This window comes from Lampetra planeri, chromosome 33 (assembly GCF_965212315.1).
Source record: "Lampetra planeri chromosome 33, kcLamPlan1.2.h2, whole genome shotgun sequence".
In the NCBI taxonomy this organism is placed as follows: domain Eukaryota; kingdom Metazoa; phylum Chordata; class Hyperoartia; order Petromyzontiformes; family Petromyzontidae; genus Lampetra; species Lampetra planeri.
This window is the reverse complement of record NC_136139.1, coordinates 11382317-11409993: the sequence shown is the minus strand read 5'-3', so window position 1 is coordinate 11409993 and position 27677 is coordinate 11382317. Positions and strand designations below refer to the sequence as shown.

The 27677-nt window shown below is 49.2% G+C and overlaps 2 protein-coding genes across 2 annotated transcripts; one reads left to right on the top strand and one right to left on the bottom strand.

The window, feature by feature from the left end:
• Window positions 1–3191: 3191 nt before the first annotated feature.
• On the top strand, window positions 3192–13369 carry LOC144729796 (dynein regulatory complex subunit 5-like). The gene is given in 5 exon segments (XM_078610299.1): window positions 3192–3212; window positions 3215–3240; window positions 7112–7305; window positions 10714–11729; window positions 12229–13369. Coding segments are annotated over 5 exon segments (1428 nt in total). The 3' UTR covers window positions 12400–13369.
• LOC144729800 (protein FAM177A1-like) lies at window positions 12835–18115 on the bottom strand. The gene is made up of 5 exons (XM_078610303.1): window positions 17949–18115; window positions 16585–16770; window positions 16114–16180; window positions 14465–14562; window positions 12835–14164 (listed from the first exon to the last, which is right to left on the bottom strand). The coding sequence occupies exons 1-5, from the start codon at window positions 17997–17999 to the stop codon at window positions 13997–13999; spliced, it is 570 nt and encodes a 189-aa protein (XP_078466429.1). The 5' UTR covers window positions 18000–18115; the 3' UTR covers window positions 12835–13996.
• Between the last annotated feature and the right edge of the window lie 9562 nt (window positions 18116–27677).

Below are 27677 nucleotides of genomic sequence, written 5' to 3'. Positions count from 1 at the left end.
TGCAGAACGTGAATAATCAGTGACATCTACATCTGCAGAACATGAAGAACCAGTGGCATCTACATCTGCAGAACATGAAGAACCAGTGGCATCTACATCTGCAGAACGCGAAGAACCAGTGGGTTCTACATCTGCAGAACGTGAAGAACCAGTGGCATCTACATCTGTAGAATGTGAAGAACCAGTGGCATCTACATCTGTAGAATGTGAAGAACCAGTGGTATCTACATTTGCAGAACGTGAAGAACCAGTGGCATCTACATCTGCAGAACGTGAAGAACCAGTGGCATCTACATCTGCAGAACGTGAAGAACCAGTGGCATCTACATCTGTAGAACGTGAAGAACCAGTGGCATCTACATCTGTAGAACGTGAAGAACCAGTGGCATCTACATCTGTAGAACGTGAAGAACCAGTGGTATCTACATCTGCAGAACGTGAAGAACTAGTGGCATCTACGTCCGCAGAACCTGAAGAACCAGTGGCATCTACATCTGCAGAACGTGAAGAATCAGTGACATCTACATCTGAAGAATGTGAAAAACCAGTGGCATCTACAGCTGCAGAACGTGAAGAACCAGCGGCATCTAAATTTGCAGAACATGAAGAACCAGTGGGTTCTACATCTGCAGAACGTGAAAAACCAGTGGCATCTACATCTGCAGAACGTGAAGAATCAGTGACATCTACATCTGAAGAACGTGAAGAACTAGTGGCATCTACGTCCGCAGAACCTGAAGAACCAGTGGCATCTACATCTGCAGAAGGTGAAGAATCAGTGACATCTACATCTGAAGAATGTGAAGAACCAGTGGCATCTACATCTGTAGCACGTGAAGAACCAGTGGCATCTACATCTGCAGAACATGTAGAACCAGTGGGTTCTACATCTGCAGAACGTGAAGAACCAGTGGGTTCTACATCTGCAGAACGTGAAGAACCAGTGGCATCTACATCTGTAGAACGTGAAGAACCAGTGGGTTCTACATCTGTAGAATGTGAAGAATCAGTGACATCTACATCTGAAGAATGTGAAGAACCAGTGGCATCTACATCTGCAGAACGTGAAGAACCAGTGGCATCTACATCTGTAGAACGTGAAGAACCAGTGGCATCTACATCTGCAGAACGTGAAGAACCAGTGGCATCTACATCTGCAGAACGTGAAGAACCAGTGGCATCTACATCTGTAGAACGTGAAGAACCAGTGGCATCTACATCTGCAGAACGTGAAGAATCAGTGGGTTCTACATCTGCAGAACATGAAGAACCAGTGGCATCTACATCTGCAGAACATGAAGAACCAGTGGGTTCTACATCTGTAGAATGTGAAGAACCAGTGGCATCTACATCTCCAGAACATGAAGAACCAGTGGCATCTACATCTGCAGAACGTGAAGAACCAGTGGCATCTACATCTGTAGAACGTGAAGAACCAGTGGCATCTACATCTGCAGAACGTGAAGAACCAGTGGCATCTACATCTGTAGAACGTGAAGAACCAGTGGCATCTACATCTGTAGAACGTGAAGAACCAGTGGCATCTACATCTGCAGAACGTGAAGAATCAGTGACATCTACATCTGCAGAACATGAAGAACCAGTGGCATCTACATCTGCAGAACATGAAGAACCAGTGGCATCTACATCTGCAGAACGCGAAGAACCAGTGGGTTCTACATCTGCAGAACGTGAAGAACCAGTGGCATCTACATCTGTAGAATGTGAAGAACCAGTGGCATCTACATCTGTAGAATGTGAAGAACCAGTGGTATCTACATTTGCAGAACGTGAAGAACCAGTGTCATCTACATCTGCAGAACGTGAAGAACCAGTGGCATCTACATCTGTAGAACGTGAAGAACCAGTGGCATCTACATCTGTAGAACGTGAAGAACCAGTGGCATCTACATCTGTAGAACGTGAAGAACCAGTGGTATCTACATCTGCAGAACGTGAAGAACCAGTGGTATCTACATCTGCAGAACGTGAAGAACTAGTGGCATCTACATCTGTAGAACGTGAAGAACCAGTGGCATCTACATCTGCAGAACGTGAAGAACCAGTGGCATCTACATCTGCAGAACGTGAAGAACCAGTGTTATCTACATCTGCAAAACGTTAAGAACCAGTGGCATCTACATCTGCAGAACGTGAAGAACCAGTGGCATCTACATCTGCAGAACGTGAAGAACCAGTGGCATCTACATCTGTAGAACGTGAAGAGCCAGTGGCATCTACAGCTGTAGAACGTGAAGAGCCAGTTGCATCTACATCTGTAGAACGTGAAGAGCCAGTGGCATCTACATCTGTAGAACGTGAAGAACCAGTGGCATGTACATCTGTAGAACGTGAAGAACCAGTGGCATCTACATCTGTAGAACGTGAAGAGCCAGTGGCATCTACATCTGTAGAACGTGAAGAGCCAGTTGCATCTACATCTGTAGAACGTGAAGAGCCAGTGGCATCTACATCTGTAGAACGTGAAGAACCAGTGGCATCTACATCTGTAGAACGTGAAGAACCAGTTGCATCTACATCTGTAGAACGTGAAGACACAGTGGCATCTACATCTGTAGAACGTGAAGAGCCAGTTGCATCTACATCTGTAGAACGTGAAGAGCCAGTGGCATCTACATCTGTAGAACGTGAAGAACCAGTGGCATCTACATCTGTAGAACGTGAAGAACCAGTGGCATCTACATCTGTAGAACGTGAAGAACCAGTGGCATCTACATCTGTAGAACGTGAAGAACCAGTGGCATCTACATCTGTAGAACGTGAAGAGCCAGTGGCATCTACATCTGTAGTACGTGAAGAACCAGTGGCATCTACATCTGTAGAACGTGAAGAACCAGTGGCATCTACATCTGTAGAACGTGAAGAACCAGTGGCATCTACATCAACAGGAGATTGTTCAACTTGTAAAGCCGCTCACCCGTGGTTAGTTGTACATGCCGTATACAACGTGTTTGGAATCGACGGGAGTACAGTTTAACTTACGAACAGACCTCTGGAACCTAGCCCCGTTCGTAAGTAGAGGAACCCTTGTATATTATATATAATAAGGCGACGTTTCGAGCAATGGCCCTCATCCGTGGCCATATAAAAGACCGGCGGAGTGAATTACGAATCGCGGTTTTGACCACCGCGGCTGGCGCTCGCGGCGGGGTCAGGCAGAGGTCGTCGCCATGGAGACGAGGGACGCGCTCAGTCGCAGCGGAGACTTCACCCGGAGAGGTTCACGTGAAAATCACTCACCACCACTCACCACTCACCACCACTCACCACCACTCACCACCATCACTCACCATCACTCACCACCACTCACCACCGTGTACACCACTCACCACCACTCACCATCACTCACCATCACTCACCACCACTCACCACCGTGTACATCACTCACCACCACTCACCACCACTCACCATCACTCACCACCGCTCACCACCGTGTACATCACTCACCACCACTCACCACCACTCACCACCACTCACCACCGTGTACATCACTCACCACCACTCACCACCACTCATCAACACTCACCACCACTCACCACCACTCATCAACACTCACCACCACTCACCACCACTCACCATCACTCACCATCACTCACCACCGTGTACATCACTCACCACCACTCACCACCACTCACCATCACTCATCACCACTCACCACCACTCACCACCACTCACCACTCACCATCACTCACCATCACTCACCACCGTGTACATCACTCACCACCACTCACCACCACTCACCACCACTCACCATCACTCACCATCACTCACCACCGTGTACATCACTCACCACCACTCACCACCACTCACCATCACTCATCACCACTCACCACCACTCACACCAACTCACCATCACTCACCACCACTCACCACCACTCACCATCACTCACCACCGTGTACATCACTCACCATCACTCACCACCACTCACCACCACTCATCAACACTCACCACCACTCACACCAACTCACCATCACTCACCACCGTGTACATCACTCACCACCACTCACCACCACTCACCACCGTGTACAGCACTCACCACCAATAACCACCACTCACCATCACTCACCAACACTCACCACCACTCACCACCACTCACCATCACTCACCACCACTCACCATCACTCACCACTACTCACCATCACTCACCATCACTCACCAACACTCACCACCACTCACCATCACTCACACCAACTCACCACCACTCACCACCACTCACTTACCACCATCACTCACCACCGTGTACAGCACTCATCATCACTCATCCCACACCACCACTCACCACCACTCACCACCACTCACCATCACTCACCACCACTCATCAACACTCACCACCACTCACCACCGAGTACATCACTCACCACCACTCATCAACACTCGCCACCACTCACCACCACTCACCACCGTGTACATCACTCACCACCACTCACCACCACTCACCACTCACCATCACTCACCACTGTGTACATCACTCACCACCACTCACCACCACTCACCATCACTCACCACCACTCACCACCACTCACCACCGTGTACATCACTCACCACCACTCACCACCACTCACCACCACTCACCATCACTCACCACCACTCACCATCACTCACCACCACTCACCATCACTCTCCACCACTCACCATCACTCACCACCACTCACCACCGTGTACACCACTCACCACCACTCACCACCACTCACCATCACTCACCATCACACACCACCACTCACCACCACTCACCATCACTCACCACCACTCACCACCACTCACACCAACTCACCACCACTCACCACCACTCACCATCACTCACCAACACTCACCACCACTCACACCAACTCACCATCACTTACCACCACTCACCACCACTCACACCAACTCACCACCACTCACCATCACTCACCACCACTCACCATCACTCACCACCACTCACCACCACTCACACCAACTCACCACCACTCACCACCACTCACCCCAACTCACCACCACTCACCATCACTCACCACCACTCACCACCGTGTACATCACTCACCACCACTCACCACCACTCACCACCACTCACCGCCAATCACCACCACTCACCATCACTCACCACCACTCACCATCACACACCATCACTCACCACCACTCACCATCACTCACCACCACTCACCATCACTCACCACCACTCACCACCACACACCATCACACACCATCACTCACCACCACTCACCACCACACACCACCACTCACCAACACTCACCATCACTCACCACCACTCACACCAACTCACCACCACTCACCATGACTCACCACCACTCACACCAACTCACCATCACTCACACCAACTCACCACCACTCACCATCACTCACCACCACTCACACCAACTCACCACCACTCACCATCACTCACCACCACTCAACACCACTCACCACCACTCACCACTACTCACCAACACTCACCACCACTCACCACCACTCACCATCACTCACCACCACTCACCATCACTCACCACCACTCACCATCACTCACCACCACCGTGTACATCACTCACCACCACTCACCATCACTCACCACCACTCACCACCACTCACCACCACTCACCATCACCGTGTACACCAACTCACCACCACTCACCATCACTCACCATCACCGTGTACATCACTCACCATCACTCACCACCACTCGCCATCACTTACCATCACTCACCACCACACACCATCACTCACCATCACCGTGTACATCACTCACCACCACTCACCATCACTCACCACCACTCACCATCACTCACCACCACACACCATCACTCACCATCACTCACCATCACCGTGTACATCACTCACCACCACTCGCCATCACTCACCATCACTCACCACCACTCATCGCCGTGTATAGAGAGCCCCTCTTAACGACGGGAATGGGTTCCACGAAATCGGTCGTTAAGCGAGGAATAGGAAATGCACGTTAAAGACTCAATTCGATCCGAAAGCATCGAAAGTTGACCCCCTGTTTCACCTGAAAAACGTACTTGTTTACGTTTAAACAATATATATACATATTCTTGGTTCTTTCGGTAAAGTCACGTAGAAGGGAAATAATAAAATAATAAAAACAATACAATACAATTCTCACGACCAAGATTATGAAATCCCTGCAGTCACGAAAGCTTTAAATCGAAATTTAATGGATATACAATTCACGAAGATACCACCTAAATACGTAATATTAAAAGAAACGTGGTTAATCGATGCGTTAATATTTGCTGTGCCTATAACAGCCCGTCGTTAACAGGGGAATGGTCGGTAAGCGAAAACACATTGGGCTCTATGGAGGCACTACAATACACTATACACTACACTACTATACATTACACTATGCACGACACTACTATGCACGACACTACTATGCACGACACTACTATGCACGACACTACTATACACTACACTACTATACACTACACTACTATACACTACACTACTATACACTACACTACTATACACTACACTACTATACACTACACTACTATACACTACACTACTATACACTACACTACTATACACTACACATTGGGCTCTATGGAGGCACTACAATACACTATACACTACACTACTATACACTACTATACACTACACTACTATACACTATTATACACTACTATACACTACACTATGCACTACACTACTATGCACTACACTATACACTACACTACTATACACTACACTATACACTACTATACACTACACAGTGGGCTCTATGGAGGCCCGTCGCTGAGCGAGATTATTGATCTCGGCATAGACAAACAGTACAGAGTTGTGGGGAGCAGAGAGCATTAGTGCTGCCGTCCTGTGCTCCTCGCCTTGAAACGTGCACTGACCAGCGTGGTGAAGTATGGCTAATTATTATTTAGCCATACTACACCACGCTGGTCATATTCGGCTTGGTGAAGGCAGTGGCCAGGACTGATCCCAGGTGACAACTCGCCACTCATGTGAGCCACGGCCAGGAATCGAACTCTGCACGGCAGGTGCATAGCGCCGTGCGTGAAACACAACGCGGCACCCCAGGTATGAACACACTCGATGACTCACGTGCCCCCCCCTCCCCTCTACCCCGCCGCACAGGGAGACGATGACGACGTCCGCAGGGGTGACGGAGCCCCGGGTCCCCTCGGCGGCCCCCGGGCGTGGAGCGAACCCCGCCGCGTCTCACCCCCGCGCCACGCGCCGCATCGTCGCCGAGGACCCCGAGTGGAACCTCGCCACGGTGCCGCGACTCGCCCACCTCGGCCTCGACGCCATCGTCCGCAACTTCGAGCGTGCGTGCCGTGGGGGGGGGGGGGGTTGCCGCTCGGCTCGTCGTGATTTCAGTTGCATTGATTAGGTACGAGCTGTACTACCCGGCTTCGCCCGGGACTTGGATCCACCACGCCCGGCCGCCTTGGTCTCCCCGGTGACGATGTTCACACACCACAGCAGTTACTCGTTTGACGCTGAGTCGACCTAGGGGAGAGCCCAGGAGCGGTTGAAATCGTCACCGGTGGTGGCCGTGAGCGGGAATCGAACTCGGGTCGCCGGGTTCGTAGCGCTACCCAACGACACTACAACGCGTTATACTTCCACGTGCGCGGGTCACGTGACAGATGTGACGTCACAGCTCAATTGCCGTGCAAAAAATCTCTGCATTATTGAGCTCACCCCCCCCAAAAAAACACAAAAGTGTATTTTAATAATTTTAGCAAGGTGTACAGTCTGGAAAGTACCGACATGGCAAATTTGCAGTTTGTTGCATGTCAGGAAGTAGCTAAACATTTTTAACAGACACACATAATCACAACTTTGCCTTTTATATATATGGAGAAGATAACCCTGTGAGCCATGCGGCTCTTGACTCGGGTGCAACCGCAACAAAAACATGAACAAGAAACATCTTCAAGCGACTACACGCAACAGAAGATGATGATGGTGGTGGTGGTGGTCATGGAAGTGGAGGTAGTGGCGGCGGTGGTTATGGAAGTGGGATCAGCGGTAATAGTGGTAGATGTAGTGATCGAGGTAATTGAGGTAGCAGAGATGGCGGTAATAGTGATGGTTGTGGTGGTAGTGCAGGTTGTCGTGTTGGTGGTAGTGATGGCTAACATCACTTGCTCCAACGGTCTCGGGCTACACGGAGGTATTTGTTTTTGGTAGCAGTGGTCGTGGTTGTGGAGGGAGCTGATACTGATGGACTTTGTGTAAATGGAGGTGTTACCATGCGCCGTTGTTAATGGTGGCGTTCGTGATAATGGTGGCCGAGGTAGTAGTGTGGGGAGGTAGTGGAGTGGTATTTAGCGTGCTGCCCTACGAACCCGGCCACCCGAGTTCGATTCCTGTTCACAGCCATCAATAGTGACAATTATCTGAACTGGTCCTGGGCCTCCCCCTGGTCGACTCAGCCTCAAATGAGTACTTGCTGTGATGTGTAAACATCGCCGTGGGGAGACAAAGGCGGCCGGGCCTGGCGCTGGCCACCCGCCCCCTCGGTGCTCGCTAACAGCGCTTGCCCAAACAATCTGTTCCATCTGCAAGGTGGATCTTTGTCTTTCTACCCAATGCTTAATTTTTCAGTAGTAGACGGCATGTCACTCGTCACCACAACCATAGCGATCGGTATACTGAAAGTGGTGTGCCGGGTGTGGGAATATTTACATTTGTAACGCGAATTTCATCCATAGATCCTAATGCACCGTGTATGGAAAGCAGGAAAGAAACAGAACCAGGGTAAACGGCTAGAGCTACGAGGTAAAGGGCAATTTAAAGAGGTGAGTTTTCAAGACAGACTTAAATAGTTCTAACAACTGTCTCGTTACCAAAGGCAAATTGTTCCATATACTGAAAGCTGCACCCCAGGAAATGAGCTTTGACAGTGGAGTACTTAGAAGGTGATCCGAAGGGGCCTTGTCTCCATATATATAAAAGGCAAAGTTGTGATTATGTGTGTCTGTTCAAAATGTTTAGCGTACTTCCCGACATGCAACAAACTTTAAATGTGCCATGTGGGTACTTTCCAGACTGTACACCATGCAAAAATTATAAAAATACACTTTTGTGTTTTTTTGGGGGGGGGGGGAGCTCAATAATGCAGATATTTTTTGCACGGCAAGTGAGCTGTGACGTCACATCTGTCACGTGACCCGCGCATGTGGAAGCGTCACGCATTGTAGTGCAGTGGTTAGCGCGCCGCGATACGAACCCGGCGACCCGAGTTCGATTCCCGCTTACGGCCACCACCGGTGACGATTATTTGAACCGGTCCTGGGCCTCCCCTAGGTCGACTCAGCCTCAAACGAGTAACTGCTGTGGTGTGAATATCGCCACTGGGGGGACAAAGGCAGCCGGGCGTGGTGAATCCAAGTCCCGGGCGAAGCCGGGTAGCAAAGCTGGTTGGAATATAAACATGGATCAGTTGCTGCAAGTATTATGAGGCTTGCAGGTGATAGTCCATCTAGTACTTAACTGGTAGCCAGCCAGTGCAAAGGACAGGAGAGCGGGTGTGCGATGTGCTCACAGAACGGCGTGCGCACGCGCGCTCCAGCAGCTGCATTCTGAACAAGCTGGAGTCCTACCCAGTACCTTACTCGCAATCCCAAACAGCAATGCGTGGCAGCAATCAAGTCAGGGGAACATGCACTCCTGGACCAGCCTCTCAAAGTCATTAGGTGGCAGGAATCAAAGGACAGGGACTGGTCAAACTGACCACCAAGATTTTGACCTATAATGGGCAGATATCGTGACCATCCGGTGACAAATGTTGCAAACCAATTTTATATAACTGCGGAGGGGAGCCAACGAATATGGCCTCGTTTGTATCGGCATTTGGTCAAATATGTTGCTGCAACCAAGTTGTGACGAATTTTAATGCCGCAGACAGTACAGAAACTGCCATCGCAGAGTCAAGAGCCGTACTGGACGTAAATGTGCACGTCATCAGCATACCAGTGTTAAGATAAGCCCACATGTTGTAGCAGAATGCCCAAAGGAGCCATGTGGGGCATTGAAACGTGAGGGACCAAGTACAGATCCTTGTGGAACACCCTAATGAACCGGTGCGATTGGCGATTTAAAGTAATCCATTATGACAAAGTGCATGCATTTCTCCAAGAGCTAAACCACTGCACGGTAGCACCAGAAATCCCATCTGGTGTTATAATCTCTCAAGGACCTCATGGCCAATGGTATAAAACGTGGCACGGATGTCAATGGTTGTCATTTTGTGAACACGTCTCGATTCCTGAGTCTCTAAGGTGTCCCACATTCAGGAGACTCCCTCTCATGCTCAACAGCTATTTATTATAACTGGGTAACCCGCATTGCTATGCTTTTGAAATCAGAGGGAATTACAGAAAAATACATGTTCTGTACTTTCAATGCTCCCATGTTTGACCTCCGTCTTCACTAACATGCACTGACAAGTTTGGTCCAATAAGCCCAATTACCCGTTCAGCATGGCTCGGCCTGCATCTAGCAGTGCAAAGGCTGAAAATTACTGTGATTACTAAGAACCTATTGAGAACAGACGTGGATTTTTAAATGGTGACCGGGGTGCAGATCAATACACCACACCTGCTTACTCACTCGATCTTTCATTCTCCCATTAACTCCCATTCTTAATCTCCGACTACCCCTCTCTCATATCCTTTCGCTCATTACCTCTCCCACGATCCTGGTCGTCTCCCTGTCACCCATAGACCACCCGGTACTGGATGCGCTGCTGCCCAAGCATCGTACCGCTGTGCTGGCGCGGATCTCCACGCAGCTGCCACTCACCCTCGCGGCCGCCCTCGTCGGCGACGAGGGCTACTGGCGCCGCCGCTGCCAGGCCAGCAGGGTCGTGGGCGACGTCCTGAGCCACGGTAACAGCTGGAAGCGCATGTTCCTAGAGCGGCACCTGCAGGCCCTCATCGAGCTCTACGTCCCGGACACGACGGATCCCAGCGTCGTGCGGGAGGCCGCGGCGGCCTGCGGCCCCTTCGTGCGCTGCCTCGACGTGGGCCAGCTCCTCCCACCCATCGGGGAAGCGGCGCCGGCAGGCGACGACTCGTCCGACGCGGGCAGCGACGACGGTGCCGAGGGCCCCAGCGTCGACCACTTCGACTTCGGCTCCATCGCGGGGCAGCTGCCGCACCTCGAGGAGCTGCACGTCGCCTACGGCGTGAGGAGCTGCGGCATGAACTTCGAGTGGAACCTGTTCGAGTTCACGGGGCGCGACTGCGAGTCGCTGGCGCGCGCCGTCAAGAGCTGCCGCACGCTGCGGGTGCTGAGGCTGCACCGCAGCCGCGCGGGCGACGAGGCGGTGCGCGCGCTCGTTCGGCAGCTGCTCGACCACCCCTCGCTGCTGGTGCTCGACCTGTCGCACAACCTCGTCGGGGACCGCGGCGCCAGGGCGCTGGGCAAGCTGCTCAACCGCAGCCGGCTGACGGCGCTCAACCTGTGCGACAACAGGGTCGGCGGGCACGGTGGGCAGGCGCTGGCGCATGCCATTTCCCGGAACGCAACGCTGCGAGTGCTCAACCTCCGCCTCAACCGCCTCGGGGACGAGGCTGGGCAGGCGTTGGGCCGTGCGCTACAGTGCAATTCCTCGGTCGTGGAGCTGTACCTGGGGGGAAATGAGATGTCGGAGCCCACGGCAACGGCGCTCGCTCACGCCGTAGCGCTAAACACGAGCCTGCACACCATCGACCTCTCCTGCAATCGCTTGGGGAACGTGAGTCCCGATACTCATTGCTCATGACTCGACTACTCATGCTGGGTGTCCAATTAAAAAAAAAATTCGGTGAAGTGCCATTGATAAAAAAAACTTTGGAAAAATCAATCGAACACAAATGCATCTCCTTCCACAGAAACTTATTCTTCTCACAATAAAGGATGAACGTGTTTGTCCTTTATATTCTGAAATAAATGATTTTAGAACAATGAATTTTAAGTCGAAATAATCTACGGGCGTCAACTTCCATCCAATGATGTACTCATAAACAAGACGCGAGTGTAAAACTGAGTGCATGTCACAGGACATGATGCCAGTAGTGGCTGTAAAAGAGAAACAATTTAGGTTTGAGAAATGTAAAAAAAGTGACAACTTATGTTTCCGACTTATTCCTGGACACCCAGTGTGTGGATTTGCACCTAATTCCTGGAGCATGCTAAACCTTCTTCATTGGCAACCACACGCATGGCCCCTGGTGATGATCGCTCTCTTGCCACAGGACGGAGGAAAGCAGCTGCAGGAGGGGATGAGCCACAACCGCACGCTGACTGAGCTCGACCTGCGGCTGGCGGAAGCCGGGCATGACAGCGAGTACCACATCAGCAAGATCCTCAAGCAGAACCGAGAGCACGCGCACCGCCGCGGCACAACGGAGCGCGCTGGCGTCTAAGCACGCTGGCGCCTAAGCACGCGAGCTGGCCTCAGGCACCAGCACCACCGCCGGCACCCACCGCCTCACGGGCACACCGATAGCGAGACGTCTTAGTCGCGCTAATTGCTTTGCCAGATTTTCATAGTTCAGTCTTCAGCAGACGACTCTGGAAGTGGGTACATTTTTGTTTCATGTCGTTTAGAATTTCCATAATAAATTACACCTGCTTCTCAATTAATTGTTGGATGATGGCCGCCCCAAGCTGTGTCTGTCATCGAGGTTGTTTGACCATACTTCCCCATAATAGTGAGTGCGGGTAGGTGAGGGGAACCAGAAAAGGTGCAGATATCGCTCGCCTCTGATGTGATCCGTGGCTGGGAATGAAATTGATTCCCCAGGCTTGTAGCGCTCAAGTGAGCGAACCACGTGTAGATCTCCACAACGACGCTGCGATATATACGATACATTTATTCATAAATACTGGATCAGAGTAAACAAAACCCCATTCTGCATTTATCACTTATATCTACGTCGCCTACACAGTTTACGACCACTCGCATTCAGCCCGAATATGTGCAACCAGTACACAATCATGCCATGCGTGGAGAAGGCCAGGTTTCACCATCTCGTACATCCAGCCGTGCCAATTTACCACCAACAAGTTTGCTGCCATTCACTTACAAATGCTAGATGCGGTGCCATCGTGGGCAAACCGAGTGGCGCGCAGCCATATCGCGGGCCTTCCTATAGCGATCCACCACCTGCATTGCTGAATAAATGCATGCCTAGCTGTTAACGGAGCAGTAACATACAGGCCTCACCAGAAACACGCACATGCAGACGTTAATTACCACGCACCAACTCAGATAATCACCTCGAGAATAAAATATTAACTACGGCAAGTAACGATTCACCTTCCCGCTCGCCGCAGTTAAGAGCAATTGGCAAGATTTGGCGGTCATAATTTGATTAAAGAATTTAGAATGTTTTTGTCCTGTTTGTACTCTTATTTTACTCTCTCGTTTGTTCAGTCTCATTTGTGCCAACCAATTATGCAATAAAACATTGCTTCATATTGTGTCTAAATGCAACCACACCTTAAGACGCCCATACAGTGACAGTGGGTCTATTGCGGAGAGAGAAAGATGCGGTCAGTTACAGGCAGAGTAAAAAAGTAAGGTCTTGAGTGGACCTGAGCGGGGAGTCCAAAGGTAACATTTGCATATTATTTAGTCGTTTTGTGACCATTGGGATCAGTTTTAATCAACATTGGTGAATCGTTACATGTCTAATAAACACTGTGCAACAGATTGGATGTGTAAAAAAAAAGGCAATTTAAAGAAAGCTATTCAACGTGAGGCAGCCCCACTATTCGTAAGACTCTGCTCACCTCATGCTTGTCAAACTGAAGCTGTCGTGCCACCGTCTACGATGTCTGTTGGAGTGTGTGGTGTCGTAGTCTTTACTGTATTCCTGCCATTGCACTCTAGCCTCCAATTAAAATCAAAATAAATAGCTCAATGTACAAATGTATAGAAATAAGGCACGGGACCCACCCCAACAGGTACAGCAGTGGTCACGGTGTAATTGTGATACGCGGGGCGTGAGGGGCTTCTCACACCATGGCCACGCACGTCGGCTCGGGGCCCCCGTTATCCGCACAGGGGGAGGCCTGGCCGCCCACGGATGGGGAAGGCTGCTGCGTCTCGGTGTGCTGGCTCCGCTCGTCGAGGCGACGCTGGGCCTCCTCAGAGAGGCGGTCCTCCATCTCCTCCTCCTCCTCCTGGGGGGCAGTCATCATCATCAGCGGTGATTAATCCACTACTGGGTGAAGGCCTCCCCAAGCCATTGCCATCCGTCCCAATCCTGCACTGCACCAATCCATTGAGCTCCTGCACACGAGCTCATTCATGGTTCCATTTATCGCGGCCAACATCCATTCTAACAACGTGTCCTGCCAAAAGCAACTTCTCAGTAGCAGATGTATAAAATATGGCAAGCGTTTTCTCCTCCATGTTGAGCCACACAGTCCTCTACAGATCATTCTTGAAGTTGTGTTGTGTGCATGTGCACGTGAAGGCACCTCCTCCTTGCTCCTGTTGTATTCGTCGATGGCGTACTGATACTTTGCGGTGGTGATCCCGAAGAGGTCAGCGAGTTTCTCCCCGACAAAATCGCACACTGCAGACGGTTACAAGATTTTCATATTGTTATTTAGAAGTCGGCTATCACTGCAAGTGACATTATGCATACATTTATTCTATTGGAACTCAAATTACTAAAAGGTATAATGTTGTGAATGTAAACTTGGGGTATATGATCTAGGTTACTGTAGAAACTTTGTGAATGAGAAAAAATATATTTCAATGTTATGGACAGGTATACTCCTCTAATATATACACAATGAGGTTACAATGATGTCGGTGGAGTACTATGATGTTGTTGTTGACTGTACATTTTATTTTTGTATTTTTCTCTCAATGTGTAAAGACAGCCTGGGATAAACTCAGTATCGACAAAAGCTGTTCATATTATCTATTGATTAAATTCCTTAGAATATGCCTGATCTATGAAGTAAAGCAGGGATGGGTGGGCAATCACCACGCATAAAAGGCATTATAAGCTGATGGGCAACAGTGGGCAGCATAGAATTAGGGCTCTGTCATCATCATCATCAAACTCCATGGGCAGAAAGCAATGTGTGTCACTTGTTTCCACTTCCCTCTATCCTGTGCCAACACGCTGAGGCTATGCCACATCTCTCCGGCACCAATCTCTTATGTCATCCAGCAATTCCCTACAAGGTCTTCCTCTTCTTCCTGTTCCCTCCATCATTCCCATCATTAAAGTTTTTATTTTCCCATCGTTCTCCATCCTGCATATGTGCCAAACAAGCTCGGTTTCCTTCTCATTACCACTTGCATCAACTTTTCTGTTATACTCAACCTTTTTCCTACATCTACGTTCGTCACTCTTTGTGAATGCCCCGGAGTACATTTCAAATGCCAGTATTTTGTCCCTCTCAATCTTTTTTAGTGTCAAAGTTTCGCAGGCATACAAAGCTGTGCTGAAAACGCATGTTTTTAAGATGATCAGCTTGGTTTTGTGGCTAATTTGCTTGCTTATGTATATGTTGTTAAATTATGCCATTACTCCTTTTGCTGTGTAGCAAAATACATTGTTGAACTGTACATTTGTGCTCCCACATGTGTACGAGTTATCCCGAGGTATTTTGTATTCTCTTCACATACAAAATACGCATTAATATAGCTAGCTAAACATCCTAGCATAAGATCCTCTAAGAAACAGCTTTACGTTCGATAATAGGTTTTTTCCCCTTTTTTCTGGCAACAAAACAGGTGTTAAGATGTTAAAACACCAAACTGAAACCTTTTACAAGGAATCATGTCTGCATTAACCACAATGTTGTGGTCAGAATGCAAACAAAAACATATTCTGAGAAATATATTATATATTTCTCCTGCCTCAGCGGTTCGCCTGCTGTATTTTTTCACCTGAAGACGATTGCTTGTGTTGCGATCGAAACGTCGTGATTTATTTTTATTTTTCTATCTATGTGACTTTACCGAAAGACCCAAAGAGTATGAATTCCTGCAGTCACGAAAGCTTTAAGTCATGATGTAGAAGCTTTAGGTTCCTTGAGGCTTTTATGGCAACAAAAAGGGCATCATATTTGTTTTGGGTTGTGTCTTACAATAAGAGGAGCCTTACCAGCGAGTGTTCCTGTTCCAGTTTTGAAAAGATAAAACCAGAGGTAGGGGCCCCACGTCAACTTTGCCTTCAGCAGCACCGTGGAAGGGAGTGCAAAAACAGACACATTAGTCAAGATCCCTTTGCACAATAACACTCAATGATGTCTATGAGTATTGGCAGGCAGTGTCAATCAGACGATTGGTCCACCACACATCACTCATCAGTCACCACCTGTTATCCAGTTACTGCAATCATTACTCTACACCAATTAACAATACCTTATAGGTGTCCTGAATGCCCCATAGTGAAAAATACCACCGCTATTAAAATGCAGAAGGAAATAGCCATAATCCTTTCTATAACCCAACCCTATTTTGTCCCCCCCTTACCCCTATCCTTGTTATGCCCGACCTATTACGGTGCCCCTTGAGTCCCCAAACCAATTGTTGCTCAAAGCAGGCGGTGGTTTCCCCTGCTGCTGTGGCTTACAGGATCGGTGGGGGCGGCGAGCTGTTTGGAGATCTCCTCCTCCTCCTCCTCGTCCGTGCTGTACTCCTCCATCGTCTCTCCGCTCGCAAAGTGGATGATGCGCCGTGGTACACGCTCACGCCGCTTCTTCTTCTCGTCGCTGGCCCCAGACTCGCCCAGGTCCACGGCCTCCATGTGCAGTTTTGGCTGTGCCAGCGGAAGTCCACGCGGATCACATCGTCAGCCACAACTCAAAATCAGCCACAATAAATCAATCTTCATTTGGTATTGCACGTACTTTACAAATACAACAAAGGTGTACTAAATAAGCGATAAAAACAGACAATAATTTACAATAAATTAATAATGAAAACATTCAATCCATAAGCGTTTCAACCACAACACAGCTGAACATATCACTGTCTTCTCCTTCACACCAACAGTGATAACACGAGAATCGGTAATGAATAAAAATCACACCACAATGAACACACAATCATCTCCATCATCCACACCACAATTAACACACCATCACAGTACCAGGTGGTAGTGGCACACGCCTGTAATCCAGCACTGTGGAGGGGGGAGGGTTGACGGATCACACAAACGCTGTTAAACTCGCTTCCCGTGGGCGCCGAGGTGTCATAGCCCCTGGCTTGAGAGAAGGCGGTACAGGAAATGTGGGCTCCACCTGCTCCATCTGTACGGGATAGAGCGTTGCCCCCTCGCATCCATGGGTCTTTCTGCGGGTGCTCCAGTTTCCTTTTACATGAACAATCACTCGTTAATTGGCCGATAACACTTTAATAGAGGACCGCAGAACGTGGACAATTGTTGGGGCCGGATTCAACACGTGGCTCCCTTCCCGATGTGTGGTTCCTCGCGCCGCTTCGTCGTTCTCGCTTCGAGAGCGAACACTGTGCAGCGCGTTACAAGTTGACATTATTTAATTACTAAAGTAAACAGACCAGCAACCACAGCGAACACACCATCACTCGCACTACACTGCATACAGCATCACGTCAAAGTCAATACAAATCAGCGTCATTACCACTACCACGGTAAACACACCATCAGCAGCATCCACGCCAGTGAAACGGGATCATCACCACCACCACCACCTGTCACAACCACCACCACCACCTATCACAACCACCACCACCACCGTCAACCCCACCGCTACTGCCACAACCACAACTTCCCGAAAGCCGCGGCGACCACACCCGGAAACCGCCGAAGCGCGCCGCTCGCCTGCTCCCACGCCGAGGTTTGCGCTCCTCCCCCGGGCAGAGCCTCTAGGCCAAGATCGCCCCCCCTCCCCCCGCCTCGACTCGTCGCACAATCTCCCCGGGTGAATCATGTCCCTCTCGCGGCCTCGCTATTACCTGGCTCTGCGTGAGCCCCGGGGCCGTCATCTCCACCGCTAACGCCGCCATGGGCGCAGAGAAGGGGGGTCGCGGAAGACGAAGGCGGAAAGGAACGGCTCGCTGCGACTACCCACAGCCTGGCTGACGAGGTTCGCGTGGTCACGTGCGTGGTCACGTGAGGGTGGGCGAGGGGGAGCGGTGGCGCAACGGTCAGGGCGCTGCGCTACGAACCCGGCGTCCCGAGTTCGATTCCCGCTCACGGCCACCAACCCCGGTGATGATAATTATTTGAGCTGAACACGTGTAGGCTTTCGCGACCACTATCATTCATCATATAGGTTTTTTTGAGGGGGTTAGATCGCGTAAATATATGAATGTGTCGTTAGTAAGGTTTGTCACAACATTATTTGAACCGGTCCCGGTCTACCCTGGGTCGACTCAGCCTCAAATGAGTACTTGTTACGGTGTGTAAGCATCACCAGTGTGGGAGACAAAGGCGGTCGTGCGTGGTGCTGGCCACCCACCCCCTCGTGTGCCGGCCTTCATAGGTGCTCGCGAACAGCACTTGCCCCGACATTCTGTTAAGGCTACGCGGGGGGGTGGTCTTTGTACACGAGCCCTCCCACGCGACCTGCAGTCGTAGCTGGGTCTGCCGTGTAACTCACGTCACTTGTGCCAGGCTAGATGCACCTTGAGGCCATGGGTTGTTACCGATGCACCGACTGTGCCAACTTGCCGTGTTTTATCCGCCCGGTGGCACTCCGCTCGTTGTTGTGAGCGTCGCTCCTCCGTTCGGTGGGCCACTGCCTCCAACTGCCCAGCAGCGTCCTTCACGAACCTCCTCCGCCAGTCACCGATCTTGACACCGCTGGTACCGGTCATCGGCAAGTCCACTCAGCTACCACATCGTCCCGTACCGCATTGGCTACCTTCCGCCATTAATACGCAGGGACACATACAATGGCTTACATTTATATTTAACTCAATACGACGACATCAAGTTAGTCCACCTTATCATGTTAGTCTCTAGCTGCTCCGCACCCGTCTCGTCACTTATGCACATTGTCAATGGCGGAGCCAGGATTTTCAGGTAGAGGGGGTAACCCCTCCAGCAATGAAAAATGATAGGAGTTGTTAGTAAGTAAGGATCGAGGTTCGAATTTGAACCGCGTTGTGTGATGGCGCACAATTCTGTGAGTTACTTATAACTGCTTTGCCGTTACTCATTGCCAATTATGGACTCAGCCTATTGTCCTATCATCTCATAGAGACCCTGGCACGTAATAATATGCCACACAGTGGCAGTGGGGGTACACAGTGGCAGTGGGGGTCGCAAAATGCCGATTTATTACTAAACCCCAATGATCCGATCGAAATTAGGGATTTCGATCGGATCATTGGGGGGACACGGGCCACCCCCCCCCCCCCCCACACACACATTGTGGCTCTGAACAACTTCATATAACCTGGCATTATCCTGGACTTGAATCTGCCTTTCAAGACCCACATTGACCTCATGGCCAAGAATTTAAAAAAACTTAATTGGATTCCTATACAAAAACAGTGTTCCACCTCGACTCCGGCGACGGCCCCTGCAATTAGCCGCCTGCCGCTCTCATCCGCCGGCCCATTGAAGCCGCTCCTGCTTCAGTTGCACCGCCGGCTCCTCGATCGCGCCGCTCTGCGATGGGGACTCCATACGAGGGAGCTGCTTATGGTGCTGCCAGGTGAGGCCTTCTAACAAAGGCTTCTCAACGATCTTCGTTCGCACCGCCAGCCCCTTGATCGTACCGCCAGCCCCTTGATCGTACCGCCAGCTCCTTGATCATACCACCAGCTCCTTGATCGTACCGCTCTGCGATGCGGAATGGATACGAGGGAGCTGCTTACGGTGCTGCCAGGTGAGGCCTTCTACCAAGGGCCTCTCAACGATCTATCGACGATGGGCGCCGTGCTGCGGTCGTGCCGCTGGCTACTTGCTTGCGTCATTAAGGCGACCTTGACGGGAGGGATTGCCTATGGTGCCTCCCATCGGCGCCTTTTGCCAAGGGCGTCTAATCATTCACTCTACAGTTCCTGCGGGCATCGGGGCTGGCTCGGCGGGATGCCTGCCTGGCCGGCGGGTTCCGCCCTGGGCAATGCCGGCCGTTGGGGCCTTCAACCATGAGCGTCTAATCGCTAGCAATGCTTTTCCTGCAGGCTTCGGGTTTGGCTTGGTGGGGGGGCCTACTGGGCCGCCGAGTTCAGCACATGGAGTTCAATGCAACACTTCTGGTATGGGTCTCCTGCCAGTTAGTAGAGGTTCAGGCTGTGGTCTTCTTGCGCGCCGTCCATCCTGCCAGGTCGCCACCACCTTCCAAATGCCATGCATTTACGATACGCTTTGACTGCCAACAAAAGGACTGCACAGGGAGATGTTCGCGCCTTGTCAGCGTTCACCCTAATCCGGGTCTCCGTGTGATCCGGATTGTCACGAGAGCTCTCTTGATGGCGCTGCACAGCTGTCCACTATCGCGTCAAATTCATGGTGCGACCTACTCTACTATCGTTGAAGTAGTTATTGCACGCGACTTTCCCCACCATCGTCGCCGCCAACGTGGTTGCAAAGGCGACAGGTTTCTCTCAACTTGTCTATACCAAGCCTCACATTCTCTTAATTCACATATGGTTTATTTGAGGTCCCAATACTAATCTATCAGGTAAAACACACAGCAAGTTATAGAAGACAGACATTTTTAACTATCCTCTGGTGGTGTCAATTTCAGCAATTTAGCCTACATTCCACTAATAGTTGACCCACCAAAGAGCCTTAAGAGCCACTTAACACTAAAATTGTTCGTTCACTTAACAATAAATCATCTATCTATATAAAAGTCAAAAGTTGTGTGTGGGTTTGTGGCAGGTTGTGTGTGTGGGTTTGTGGTGGGGTTTGTTTGTGGCGGGGTTTGTGTGTGGTCACGCGCTTGGCTCTCCAACGGTGGGGTTTACGTTAAAAAAAATAGCCAGGTACCACGCCGTAAGCCCTGCGGTGAGCAAGCGCTATTCCTTTTTAACATCCGTCAACTTTAAATTAGTTGAATTCAATGTAGTGCTATTTGTGTGTGCTTCCATTTATGTATTTATGATGCGTGCACGACCATACCAACTCACGTGCCTTTGGTGGGGAGGACGGCCCATGCCAAGTTGCACGCCTTCGGTAGGAGTGAGGGGGACATATTCTTTCGCGTAAAAAATCCCTTAAAATACACTAAACGCTCAGGTAAATTCTTCACTGTCTCATGTCCCCCCCACCCCAATGCGTGCAGTTATTACTATTATAAAGTCGGTACATGCTACCACTATAGGCCGTAGATATTACTGCAGAGCGGCCGGGGATATCGTGCCTGGGGGGGGGGAGTCAGGGGTATCAGCCCAGCCCCAGCCTGCCAAGGTTCCACCTCGGCCGGCTGGACAATCTAGGCGAGGCCGGAGGCTCTGCACGGGACTAGGCCTCACCACGCCACTCTGTCAAGTGATTACTTTGTGCTATAAAGTCGATAAATACTGCTATAGAGTCAGCATGTACTACTGTAGTGATAGCAGGTACCGCCACAGTCGGTATGCACTGCTGTAGTCATAGCAGGTACCACCACAGTCAGTAAGCACTGCTGTTATATTTTTAAGAGTAGTTTTGATATATTTTTAAGACCCGAGCAACGCCGGGTACTTCCCGCTAGTTTGTTATAAATGAAATAATCACCGATAACAACTCTATTGCATGTTTTTAACAGAAACCTGGCTAAATAGTAACCAACCCGCTGTGTTGATTGAAGCTTCACCCCCTTGCTACAGTTTTGCAAATTCATTCAAGAAAGGAAAAAAGGGTGGGGGTATGGCTGCGATTATTAGTAACACTAAGTTACAGGAAAATTTGTTTTGGCGATTTCAGCTCGTTTGAGCACCATACTTTAATTAAAATGTGATACCCCTGTACTTGCTATTACCATATATAGGCCTCCGAAACAATGCCCTGCATTCTTTGACGAATTTTCAGAATTGCTTTCTATTATCACTACAAACTATAATATAATCTGTGACTTCAATCTGCACGTGGACAACATTACTGATTCAAAAGCACAAGATTTTATGGAGCTTTTAAATTGAATGGACTTTACATGACATGTCGGTTGTCCCACTCACAAACTTGGGCATATTTTGGACCTGGTCATCACTCGAGGCCCTACAATTAATGTAACCTTTGTTTCCCATGTAGCTCTTTCAGATCATTATTGTGTCTTTTTCTCAGCATTGGTGTCCATAAAACTGTAATTTGGAGCGTGTGGTTAAGAAGCATTATCTTACATCTGAAGTCACTGAAAATGTCATACATCAACATTATACCAATACTTACACACTACCCCCATCCGCTGTTTATCTACTTGATCATCTCTATACTAAATTAACAGCTACCATTGATATGCTAGTACCGGCTAAATGAAGAAATATTAAGCTAAAAAAACACACCGGGGAGCAATGAGGACATTCTTATACTTAAGTGGATCTCTAGAAAGGCGGAACAGAAATGGAAAAAAACAAATTACTTGTCGACTACCATATTCAGAGAGGTCATCTCACCAAATTTAATAATGCAATTAGCAATGGTCGACGGTCTCATTGTTTAAAAGTTGGTTGAACACTATCAAAACAACCCACAAGTACTTTTGGCAACAATTGATTGCCTGATTAATCTGGCCCCTAAACACTACTCTGATCACATCACCGTTGCCAAATGTGAAGAGTTGGTGGCATTCTTCAGAGAAAAGATAACTTCACTTAGAAATGGTATAAGCCGAGTTAAACATGTTATGTTCAGTCATTGCTCCAGTGCCCCCACGCACTACATGAAAAAAAACAATGAGTTCCTTTACTTTGGCTAACTCGGAGATGGTAAGGCAAGAAGTAATGAATCGCAAGTCTTCAACCTGCTCACTCGATACGATTCCGACCTTTTTCCAAATGGTTTACAGTTGCGTGGCTGAGGAATTGCTTGCAATTATAATTCAACCCCTAGCAACAGGTATCTTTCCCAAAATACGTAAGACCACCATGGTAAAACCCATTCCTAAGAAAAGTAATATGCATCCACTGATACACAATCATTTCAGGCCTATTTCCAACCTTCCGTTTTTGAGTAAAATTCTGAAAAACTTAGTCCTCAAATAACTTTGTTTTCTTAAATGCAAACTGTATATTTGAAAATTTTCAGTCCTGTTTTCGTGCTCAAGATAGCACTGAAACAACACTTTTTGAGGTTGTTAATGATCTAAGATTGAACACGGATGACGAAAAATGTTCTGTCCTTGTGCTTTTGGAACTCAGCGTAGCGTTTGACACGGTTGATCACGATATTCTTTTTGGTAGACTACAGAGATGGGCCGGCCTCTCCGGTAAAGTTGCAAATTGGTTTAAGAGCTATTTGACCGGCAGAGAGCAATTGTATCCATAGGTGATCTGTCGTCCTTCAAGACATAAATTACATGCGGTGTTCCACAAGGCTCCATTCTGGGACCTGTTACATTCAGTCTCTATATGCTACCACTGGGCGATATCTTCAGGAAACGTGAGATTGATTGCCGTTGCGATGCTGTTGATACACAGCTGTACATTTCAGTATCTCCGAATGATGTACGCCCCATAGAGAACCTGATGAAGAGCATTGATGATATTAAAATGTGGATGTCACTGAATTTACTGGCACTTAACAAAGACGAAACAGAGATCTTGGCAATTGGAGCATAAGCCCAAAGAGATGAACTGCTCACAAAAGTTTGCTCGCTGACTGAAAAGCTAAACTGCAGATTAAAAACGTAGGCGTTTGGTTTGATCCGGATTTGAACTTTGAAGCCCACATCAGATATATCACCAAAACGGCATTTTATCATCTTAGAAATATAGCTAAGGTACGGCGTTTTCTCTCTCGGTTTACTACTGAGACTGATGCATGCTTTAATTACCAGACTTCACTACTGCAATGCTCTCTTTTCCGGTCTTCCAAAAAAATCAACATGTAACCTACAACTTATTCAGAATGCAGAAGCACCTGTGCTGACGAAAACCAGAAAGAGCACCCACCACGTGACACCAATGTTACGGTCCTTGCACTGGCTGCCAGTCAGTCATAGAATTTAGTTTACAATTATTTTATTGTTTTTTTAATCGTTGAATGGTTTGGCACCAGCATACATGTTTTCTATGCTTTTAATATATGAACCAACAAGATCCCGCAGATCCTCTGGGTCCGGTATTTTAGTCGTCCCAAGGGCCAGGACCAAACCTCACGAGAAGCGGCCTTCAGTGCGCATGGGCCTCGCCTGTGCAGCAGCCTGCCACGGAACCTGAGGGCTTCGCAATCATTAAGCAATTTAAAGTTAAATCTAAAAACATTTTTTTTTTAAACATAATTTATAGTGTTACTTTTTTAATTATGCCTTCGCTAGCAATTTATTATCATGCAATTTAGTTTTGTCTGGAAATTGCTTTTATTTTTCTTGCGATTTAGTCTTTTAACAATGTTTTATTTTACCTGTACAGCACTTTGAATTGCATCCTTTGCACGAAATAGTACCGTAGAAAAAAGACTTGATTAACTGATTGCTCCTGCCCACATTATATTACTGCTTCTGCGACTGTCTGGAATGCTCTTCCGTTATTATGAAGCCACTGGAGCTATGCACTTTTAAATCTAGATCGAAAACGAATTTCTTTAAAGCTGTTTTTTGTGTTTAGTTGTCCTTTGCCCGCACAATCCGATTGTCATGGTTGGCTACGTACTGTGCGGAATAAGTTCAACGAACATAGTGCCGTCATCCTCAAGGTGCTCTTTAATCCGCCAATCACCTCACGGACCACTTAGTCCAACTCCTTCCCATAGTCCCAGAAGTGCCTCATTCTTCCTAATAAAAAAAAATTAATTAAAACTGTTAAAACATAGTTTCGCGTTGCTGCTCCACGTTGCTGGACTCCACGTGTCTTCCATCTACAGCTTGGTTCCCTCCCTTCACTCCCCCTCTTTATCTCTTAATTAGACCCCCCCAAAACATGGCATACTTGCAACCCGTGCCGCCTACATGTTGCTGGCGCCTCTTGCTCCCACGTGCTTGCAGGCTTTCCTACGATCCACGTGTGTCCATGTCGCTGTTAGACCAACACACAAAGAGCTTCCTTGCACCTAACATTTTTTTCTGGTCCTTCTTGTAACAAAAAATTCTGCACTTTTTTTTCTTTAAAATCGCGTGTTTCGTTTGTGACCGTTAAACACGTCTCGTTTGTCGGTTGTGTGATATTCCTTCAGGCCCCTGTCCTCTGCAATGAGAGTGTTCGTGGTCTTATTTTCGTTGCTGCTGCTGTTGCTCACACACCACTTGATCTCCCTTGTAAATCACCGGGCAACTGGCTGAACGAGACCATCCGTGTAACAAAATCTAAATATGAAAAAATAAGAACCGGTTTTGCCCTTCCTGACACATGCAACAGGTGTTAAGATGTTCAAACACCAAATGGACACCTTTAAGCAAGGAATCAAGTCTGCATTAACCACACGTACTTGTGGCAAAACATGCCAACATTGACTTACACCAGACAACCTTCTCTATATGGCCTTGTCTCACCAGTGTCGGGACCAGAGATTTGTACCCCGAACGGTACATATCCAATGCAAGCATCGGTGCATTTATAGCTCAATGGCTATGCTTGTCCTGTCCTCTGCTGCCCACCGCTGCCCACCGTGATTGGCATGTACATGCAAAACTTCTCCAGCCACGTGGTTCTAGACATGTCGCTGTGCTGCCGGTGTCGCCCCAAGACAAATCTGCCTCGAATGATTTGTTGATGTCGCCGCTGCTGCATTTGCGGTGGTTGCACAAGCACTCGCCGCGCCCGTTATACGTTATTCCATATCGCATCTCATGTTGCCCCTGCCCCTGTGTTTGCTCTTGAAACCCCAGTGTCTCCTGCAAGAGAGGCAGATGTGTGTTTAGTCTCGCTGGGCTCTCAGCTGGTCACACGGTAAATAAGAAACTCGCGCTTAGCAGACACACGCAGCACTTACATGGCGCACGCACGCACTATGCACACCCACACGCTAAACACACATAGCACAGACACGCACAGCGCACGCACAATATTGACACACTATAGACATAAGAGAGGGGGCAGTGGTCGCCCGGTTGCGCTATTAACCCGGCGACCTGACTACAATGCCGGAAGACAGCTACATTCGTGGTGCATGTAGACCGCCAACCCCCCTCCTCCCCACCTTGATTTTAACGACCCTAATTGACCAGCGTAGTGAAGAATTGTCGAAAAACCCCCACGGCCGCACTGGCGTATGGAGGACATCATCCAGCGGTGGATTTACAAAAGCCTCCAATGAATGGAGCACACAACCAACACGCCACACATGCACAGCTCACACACGGCCACGTGGGGGCTACGTGGTGAAGTTGTGGGGGTGGGGGCTAAGTGGTGAAGTTGTGGGGGTGGGGGCTACGTGGTGAAGTTGTGGGGGTGGGGGCTAAGTGGTGAAGTTGTGGGGGTGGGGGCTACGTGGTGAAGTTGTGGGGGTGGGGGCTACGTGGTGAAGTTGTGGGGGGGTGGGACAAGTCGACAAGGGGAGCATTCGCGATAATGTGAGGGGTTAGGGGTGACCTTAGGGTTAGCGCAAGCGTAGACGAGTCCAGGGTGTTTGTGGGAGACTTCTCAGGTGGACCTTTATTTACCCGAAACGACGTAGGTCACGCGTAGAGAGGTCACACATAGAGAGGACACCAACGACCCGTCTCTGTTATCCGCCTCCGCCCCCCCCGTATTCTCGAACCTTCTGGCACCACGGAAAGGCAAACATACGGGAGGCTCCTTCTGCTTATTCAATAGCTGCATGTTCAGTATACGCGAGCCAAAAACCCTTGGTTACATTCATTAATAATGAGGATTGCCTCCCCATATCCTTGGCTAAAGTTATTAAAATGTGCCAATCTTAACAAGAACGCAACGAGAACGACACAGCGTGCAAACCATTAACCCCGTGCACCCTGTCAAATATAAGCGTGGAATCAAAATTTACAGTTTTTACATTCTTAATAAACTATTTACTATATATGGTGCAATTGCCACGTTCAACTAACCAACACATCTTGCCGACTTTAATATTGCAATTTATAGACAGCAGCAAATGCCAATGCATCGAACCACGAGTGCACAATCGCATTCTCACGACCACCACAATTGTCGAAGGCTTAGTGGCAGTTGCCTGAGTTAGTCTCATGCCCACTCACAGTCCGGACAACCACAGCGGGCACGGCGAGATGCCAGTGGCTTGTTCCGAAGTCGCCACGGAAGTTGCCGCCGGCGAGCCTGGCGAGGGTATACTGGTGCATGAGGCAGGCGAGGGTATACTGGTGCATGGAGCCTGGCGAGGGTATACTGGTGCATGGAGCCTGGCGAGGGTATACTGGTGCATGAGGCAGGCGAGGGTATACTGGTGCATGGAGCCTGGCGAGGGTATACTGGTGCATGGAGCCTGGCGAGGGTATACTGGTGCATGGAGCCTGGCGAGGGTATACTGGTGCATGGAGCCTGGCGAGGGTATACTGGTGCATGGAGCCTGGCGAGGGTATACTGGTGCATGGAGCCTGGCGAGGGTATACTGGTGCATGGAGCCTGGCGAGGGTTTACTGGTGCATGGAGCCTGGCGAGGGTATACTGGTGCAT